General features: G+C 40.9%; 1 protein-coding gene across 2 annotated transcripts; it reads left to right on the forward strand.

The window, feature by feature from the left end:
• On the forward strand, positions 220-8,034 carry LOC105161857 (cytokinin dehydrogenase 3-like). 2 transcript variants are annotated; one of them, XM_011079688.2, is made up of 5 exons: positions 220-891; positions 6,363-6,490; positions 6,620-6,886; positions 6,988-7,262; positions 7,654-8,034. In XM_011079688.2, the coding sequence occupies exons 1-5, from the start codon at positions 288-290 to the stop codon at positions 7,964-7,966; spliced, it is 1,587 nt and encodes a 528-aa protein (XP_011077990.1). In that variant the 5' UTR covers positions 220-287; the 3' UTR covers positions 7,967-8,034. The 2 variants fall into 2 exon arrangements, with proteins under 2 accessions (XP_011077990.1, XP_011077992.1); XM_011079690.2 differs by having other exon boundaries at positions 6,420-6,490.

The raw sequence follows: 8,520 nt of genomic DNA on the forward strand, positions 1-8,520 counted from the left end.
AAATTAATTGTCATATATTTAAAAATTACAAAATTAAATTATAAATTTTAATTTGAATAAAATCAAAATTACCAAATAACACTAATTACGTAGAGAACTAAAATTTATAATTTTTCCTTTAAAAATAAAATCACAAACGATAAACATATGAATATGGCATGAGTGCATGTGACACAAAAGTGTGACCGCCTCTCTATAAATACACACCCTTTCTTCTTCATAACCAATAAACCCTGCAAGCTAACACTTGTCATTGATTCATTTCCACTACTCAATTCTCATATGAAATGGTATACTCGTTTTCCAACATTTCTCCACAATTCATTCTTCTTCTCATGATAAGCTTTCCAATCTGCAGTTTTTCATGGCCATGGACTAGCAGCGCACTTCCATCATGTGATCTCCCGATTCGGCTCAGAACCGATCCTGACGCCGTTACGGCAGCCTCTAATGACTACGGAAACCTCGTCCACGAAGCTCCTGCTGCAGTTCTTTACCCTTCCTCCATTCAAGAAATCGTTGATCTCATCAAGCTGTCAAACAACTGTTCCACCCCATTCACTGTTGCTGCGAGAGGGCGCGGGCATTCCGTGAGAGGGCAGGCCATGGCGGGCGGAGGGGTGGTGGTGGAGATGGCTGCTTTGAGCAGAAATGGTGGTGGGATTAGGGTTTCTTGGAGCCCCTCATTAGGGTATTATGCAGATGTTGGAGGGGAGGAGATGTGGGCCGATGTTCTGCGGGTGGGGCTTGAACACGGTCTGGCCCCCGTTTCGTGGACTGATTACTTGTACTTGACTGTCGGCGGAACGCTCTCTAATGCCGGAATCAGTGGGCAGTCGTTCCGACATGGTCCTCAGATCAGCAACGTTCTTGAACTCGACGTTATTACTGTTAGGAAATGGATCGGGTTAAGATGGATAACAGGTGGAATATGAAGGCAGTAAAAGACACACGAATTTGTTAACCCAGTTTGGATATAAATCCTACGTCTGGGGGCGATACCAAGCCAGGAGAAAACACTCAAAGAGGAGAAAAATTGAGGAGTACAACACACACACACTTGTATGCAAGTTTTCACCACACGTGAAAGACAACACTCACCCTCGTCTCCACTCTTTCTTTTCTCTCTACTCTATTCTACTTTGCTCTATAAAACAATGCTAATAAGAGTAGTATATATAGCCATGACTTATCCTTTTTCCAACTCAACTTGGGATTTCTAAGTTGAATGAGGTTATCCTTCTCCAACTCAACTTTGAATCGGGTTATCCTTCTCCAACTCAACTTGGGAATTCTAAGTTGAATCAGGTTATCCTTTTCTTCTTCAAATCAATCTTCACAACTTAACAATCTCCCACTTGAAGATTGATTAGCTTTTCTCCACTTCTTTCTTGGTACCGCCGGGTTTGTCCACTCTAGTCATCAAGGCCAGTCGAAGCCGTACACAGCTTCAACTTCGCCATCGCAACCGCCTTGGTCAGCATATCCGCAGGGTTCTTTTCTCCTTGGATCTTCTCCAACTGCAGTGCCTTCTTCTCCAGAAGTTGTCGGATGAAATGGTACTTGATCTCGATGTGCTTTGTCCGCGAATGGAACGCGGGATTCTTTGCCAGATGGATCGCACTCTGGCTATCGCTATGAAGAATCACATCTGCCTGAGGTTTCCCTAATTCACCCAACAAGTGTTGCAGCCAAATGAGCTCCTTAGCTGCCTCAGTAACTGCCACGTACTCAGCTTCCGTCGTGGACAGTGTGACAACCTTCTGCAACTTTGAGACCCAGGATACGGCTGTACCGCCATATGTGAACACGTACCCTGTAGTGCTCCTCCTTTTGTCATAGTCACTCCCTGCAAAATCAGCGTCAACAAACCCAAACAAGGTAAGCTTGCCCTTACCAAACACCAATGCTCGGTCCTTAGTACCCCTCAGGTACCTAAGAATCCATTTCACAGCTTCCCAGTGCATCACTCCTGGATTGCTCATAAAACGGCTAACTACTCCCACTGCATGTGCTATATCCGGTCGAGTACAGATCATAGCATACATCAGGCTCCCAATTGCTGAGGCATACGGTGTGACTCTCATCTTTGCACGTTCGGAGTCAGTCTGGGGCGAATCACTGTTGGATAGTTTGAACTGATTTCCCAATGGCGTTCCAACCGGTTTTGCATTTTCCATCTTGAATCTGCATAATACCTTCTCAATATAATCAGATTGAGATAACCATAATTTACCAATACCTTTGTCCCTTGTGATTTTCATGCCCAATATCTGTCTTGCTTCGCCAAGATCTTTCATGTCAAACTTCCTCGATAACTGATCCTTGAGCCTATTGATCTCCTTGACATTTGATCCTGCTATCAACATGTCATCAACATACAGGAGTAGAATGATAAAAAACTCATCGAACCTCTTCACGTAGCAGCAATGATCAGCATTGCATCTAGAGAAACCTATCTCTAGCATGAAGTTGTCAAACTTCCTGTACCACTGCCGCGGAGCCTGTTTCAATCCATACAGGCTTTTCTTCAGGCGACACACCTGCTGATCATCTCCATTATACCCCTCTGGTTGTACCATGTATATCTCCTCCTCAAGATCCCCGTGTAGGAAGGCTGTCTTTACATCCATCTGTTGTAACTCCAAGTTCTCTGCCGCTACCATGCTCAACACAAGACGAATAGTAGTTAACTTGACAACAGGTGTAAAAACATCAGTAAAGTCAATACCGTATCTTTGTTGGAATCCCTTTACTACGAGTCTTGCCTTGTACCGCTTCTTCCCGTCTGATTCTTCCTTAACCCGATAGACCCATCTGTTCTGTAGGGCCTTCTTTCCTTTTGGGAGCTGACACAATTCCCATGTGTTGTTTTTCTTCAACGAGTTCATCTCGTCGTTCATCGCAAGCTCCCACTTGCTCTTGTGGACATCATTGACTGCCTCTGCGTAACATTCGGGTTCTCCACAATCAGACAAAAGCAAGTAATAAAGAGAGGGGGAGTACCTATCTGGGGCCCTTCTCAGCCTCGGTTCTCGACCCAGTGCCAAGGGTGTGCTGCTTTCAGTAATCGGTTCCTCCGATACTGGTTCTGGCTCTATCTCCGTTTGTTCGGTTTCGTCCGTCTGAACTCCCACTGAATCCGTATCTGCTGGTCTCATGATCCCGGAATTTGAAATATCGAGATCAACAAATTCCCTTTCCTTCTTGTCATCGTCCGGGCTTACCTTCCTGTCGTTGTACATTACATCCTCATTGAATATAACATTCCTACTACGAATTATTTTCCGGTTTTGATCATCCCAGAATCTATACCCAAATTCGTCAGTCCCATACCCAATGAATGTACATTTAATCGACTTAGCATCCAGCTTAGTCCGATCATCGTTCAAAATATAGGCTGAACAACCAAACGTACGTAAGAAAGAAAGATCCACTTTCTTACCACTCCATACCTCTTCTGGTATCCTGTTGTTCAACGGGACAGAAGGCCCTCGATTGATCAAGAAAGCAGCCGTGTTGACTGCATCTGCCCAAAACATCTTTGGTAGTCCGCTCTTCAATCGCATGCATCTCGCACGCTCATTCAGTGTTCTGTTCATCCTCTCAGCAACGCCATTTTGCTGAGGTGTCCCCGGGATTGTTTTCTGCATTCGGATTCCATGGTCGGCGCAGTAATTCTTGATACCTTCACTGTTGTACTCGCCACCGTTATCCGATCTGAGACATTTCACTTGTAGACCTGTCTCATTTTCCACTAGTGCCCTCCATCTCCTGAATGTATCAAAGGCATCAGATTTTCTTTTTAAGAAATACACCCATACCTTTCTAGTGGAGTCATCGACGAATGTCATGTAGTACGTTGATCCACCAAGAGATGACACTGGTGCTGGCCCCCACAAATCGGTGTGAACAAGCTCCAACTTTTCTTTCCTCGGAGTTCTTCCTGTGGTCAAGAAGCTCACCCGCTTCTGCTTTCCGAACACGCAGTGTTCACAATGACCCACCTCCACCGATTTTAACTCGGGCAACCGTCCTTTCGACTTCAGCACGTTCATTCCTTTCTCGCTCATGTGGCCCAAGCGATTGTGCCACAGGTTAGCCTGCGATACAGTTCCTGCAAAGGGGATGTTTGAACTGGATCCTCCCGCCATGTAGAGCGTTCCCGACTTTAGTCCTCGAGCCAAAGTCATTGCTCCCCGACTGATCTTCCACTTCGCGTCTCCAAACGTCGTGTGGAATCCATCACTATCCAGCTGTCCGACTGAGATCAAGTTCCTTTTCAGTCCTGGTATGTGTCTCACATCATGTAGGGTCCAGCATGACCCATTCGTTGATTTGATCCGCACATCTCCCTTTCCTACAATCTTGAGGGGTTTGTTATCTGCAAGATAAACTAAGCCAAAATCACCTGAGGTGTATGGCTCCATGATGTCTTTGTTGCTGCATGAGTGGAATGAGGCCCCTGAATCCACAACCCAATCATCGGAAGAACTGCTCACACTCAACAAGAGTGCATCCGTGATCTCCTCCGTCGCGGCATTCGCTGTTCGGCCCTCCTTTTCCTTCTTTGGCGCCCGACATTCGCTTTTCATGTGTCCGGGCTTCTCGCAGTTCCAGCACACCATCTCCTTCTTGCCCTTGTTCTTCCCCCTGGACCTTGACCTTGACCTTCCACGGTATTTACCCCGTGTGTCAGGTCTCCCTCTGGACTCTGTATGTAGTGCAGAGCCAGATGATCCACCCGTTTGCTTTCTACGGGTTTCCTCGTTCAACATCATGTCTCTGATGTTGTCGAACTTCATCTTCTCCTTCCCAGACGAAGTGCTCACTGAAGTAACAACCACATCCCAACTGTCAGGTAAAGATGAGAGCAAAATTAACGCTTTTACCTCATCGTCAAACACGATATCCACAGACGCCAGCTGTGTCGTGAGTTGGTTGAAGTCATTGAGGTGATCGGCCACCGACTTCCTCTCCTCCATCTGCAACCTGAATAGTTTTTTCATCAGCATAACCTTGTTCATTGCTGAGGGTTTCTCGTACATATCGGCAAGAGTCTGTAGAACTTCCTTCGTGCTCTTTGCTCCCTTCACATGATAGGCGACATTCCGAGAGAGCGACAGGATTATTGCGCTCATCGCCTTTCGATCGAGCACCTTCCATTCTTCATCACTCGTCTTCTCGGACTTCTCTGCAAGTGGTTCGTACAGGTCCTTCCCGTACAGGTAGGCCTCCATCTGCATACGCCAAAACCCAAAGTCGGAACCATTGAACCGTTCGACTGGAAACTTTCCCTCCATCTTAACTCCTTGAACCAGGCTCTGATACCAGTTGTTAGGAAATGGATCGGGTTAAGATGGATAACAGGTGGAATATGAAGGCAGTAAAAGACACACGAATTTGTTAACCCAGTTTGGATATAAATCCTACGTCTGGGGGGTGATACCAAGCCAGGAGAAAACACTCAAAGAGGAGAAAAATTGAGGAGTACAACACACACACACTTGTATGCAAGTCTTCACCACACGTGAAAGACAACACTCACCCTCGTCTCAACTCTTTCTTTTCTCTCTACTCTATTCTACTTTGCTCTATTAAAACAATGCTAATAAGAGTAGTATATATAGCCATGACTTATCCTTTTTCCAACTCAACTTGGGAATTCTAAGTTGAATCAGGTTATCCTTTTCTTCTTCAAATCAATCTTCACAACTTAACAATTACTGGTACACACCAGGGTTTTTGTCATATATTACCTCTTTATATGTTGTATGAATTAATATAGAAAATACGGGATGCAGATCAGATGATCTAAGGAGATCGAAAATCTTTCAGAATATAGACTAAAATTTTAGTAAATAATTATTATTGGTTAAAAATCAATATAATAATTTAATTTATTCAGAACGAAAACTATTTTTTACAAATATATTAATCATACTAACTAAAACCACGATCAACAATTATTGCGTGACTGTAATCATTGAACTTTACTATGATTATTTATTTTTAATCATCATAATCAATTATGATCAAATGATATATTTCTTTTAATCAATATGAGATATGACCACCTACAAGGCATGATTTCATGTAGATTGGCAACTTTCGGGCACTCTTTTTCTCTAAAATTATAATTAAATTTGATTGTATATTTTAGTATTAATCACACATTTAATATATGTTCATAAAATGTGATTGAAGATCGTTACCATTTTCCCTAAGCAAAACTTAGAAGAGTCGTCAAATTGAGAATTATAATGTGAGTATATTTAACTGAAATCTTGATTATGGGTCGTTTCTTTATTATATATTTCACGTTTGATTGACAATTTTAACATGGCATGGATTTGATATAGGCAAAGGGGACTTTCTCACTTGCTCCAAAGACATGAACTCCGACCTATTTTTTGCAGTTCTGGGGGGCCTTGGACAGTTCGGAATCATAACCAGAGCAAGAATTGTCTTACAGAAAGCACCAACAAGAGTATAAATATATATATATATATATATGATTATTTAAAAATATTTTTTTATTAATATATAAAATATATTTACTATAAATTCAATGAATTACTACACTTGCGTTAACTTTTTCTTTTTAATTAATGGTCAGGCAAAATGGGTGAGATTGATTTACAATGACTTCACCATGTTCACGAGAGACCAAGAACATCTCATCTCAACCAATATCAACGGCCCAAACTACGTGGAAGGTTCCCTCATCACAGATCAGAGCCCTCCAAACAACTGGAGATCTTCATTCTACTCCCCTTCCGACCAATCCAAGATTCTCTCTTTGTTGCGATCCAAACAAGGCCTACTCTACTCTATAGAAGTAGTCAAATACTACCACGATACCAACATCGATACCATTGACCAGGTACAGTTTATTCAATCGGGCTCTATCAACCGTTTATCTCAGACACAAAAGCAAGTAGTGGTCCTCCACGTTCTAACATTCCCATGTAATGATGAATGCAGGAAGTTAAATTGTTGGTGAAAGATTTGAACTTCATTCCTGGTTTTGTTTTCAACAAGGATGTTTCCTTGGTAGATTTCTTGACAAGAGTTGGAAGCGGCAGAGACAAGGAGGAGGAGAAAAGCTCAGACAGGGAGTTGGAAACACATCCATGGCTGAATCTCTTCTTACCAAAGTCGAGCATCATGGATTTTAATGATGCTGTTTTTGTCAACGTCATTCGCAGACATAACCACACATCAGGCCCCATTCTTTTCTACCCTTTTAACAGGCAAAAGTACTTTCTCCACACCCAATTTGTCTATTTTTTTTATTTTTTATTTTGGAATAATTTTTTATGAATTTTCTAAAATTTATCATATATATAAATATATTTCAAAATTAATAATTTTTAGTGGATATTCATATAATTAAAATATAATATTAAAAAGTGTACTTATATAATTTGCCATATTTTTATTACAAGAATTACCATCTATGGATGAAAAGGTACAATCAGGTGTTTGTACATTAATTATTTAAATATTTATATAGATTGAATAAATAATGAAGGGATATTATTACTTTATATAATCATTTTATGTTTTGATTGTCCTATTTAGATCCATTACTAAATAAGGTAAATTAGCACTAATTAATTAATTACTACACTGATGACTAATGTGCAGGTGGGATGATCGAATGTCTGCTGTCACACCAGATGAGGACATATTCTACACCCTAGGACTGCTGCACACAAGTAGGCCCCACCAATCAGACGTCTACGATAATCTGAACAGTGAAATACTGGATTGCTGCGAAAAGGCTGACATCGACGTCAAGCAGTACCTTCCACACTACATATCCAAGGAAGATTGGATGAAGCATTTTGGTCCGAAATGGGACACTTTTCAAGAAAGGAAAACAAAGTTCGACCCAAGAATGATACTTTCTCCTGGCCAAAGAATTTTCACTTCTGTTATGGACTATGCTCATATGTAGACTATTTTGTAGAATAGCAACCTAGGTTTTAATTAATTTTGATGGATTTTAATATTAATATTCTCGGGAGGAAATATTATTTTTCATAATGATCAATTATTGTGGTTAAAAGTGAAAAAGTGTTGCAGATACTGATTAATTATTATCATGCAATGATTATTAGCTGTTGTTTTTTGCAAGTGAGATAACAACATTGGTCACGTTTAAAAATTGTAGGAAATCTTTCGATTACAGTTAAATTTATAACAAATGTTAATTAACCGTGATTAGAACTTTTTTTTAAAAAAAATATAGTATCGATTTTGCTAGCTTGACTGTGGTGGACAATATCGATTTATCATGGTTTATAAGACGTGGTCATTTGCAATGTAGAGAATAATTTTTTTTTTTTGTAATGATTAAGGATACATTATATTCACACCCCGTGTGATTAAATTTAAATACAAAAATACCCCTATTTTTACAAAATTACAGGCACACTCTCATGACGAGCGTCTTTACAAATTTTTGCCCACTATATATATGGTGTACTTGTTATACAATTACAATCTCAA

Source organism: Sesamum indicum, linkage group LG5 (genome assembly GCF_000512975.1).
Source record: "Sesamum indicum cultivar Zhongzhi No. 13 linkage group LG5, S_indicum_v1.0, whole genome shotgun sequence".
NCBI lineage: Eukaryota > Viridiplantae > Streptophyta > Magnoliopsida > Lamiales > Pedaliaceae > Sesamum > Sesamum indicum.

Excerpts from the sequence above, each read along its gene's own strand:
- LOC105161857 (XM_011079688.2), top strand. The coding sequence starts at position 288 with ATGGTATACTCGTTTTCCAACATTTCTCCACAATTCATTCTTCTTCTC. Across the intron at positions 892-6,362 it reads TGAACTCGACGTTATTACTG|GCAAAGGGGACTTTCTCACT; the intron begins TTAGGAAATGGA and ends GATTTGATATAG. Across the intron at positions 6,491-6,619 it reads TACAGAAAGCACCAACAAGA|GCAAAATGGGTGAGATTGAT; the intron begins GTATAAATATAT and ends ATTAATGGTCAG.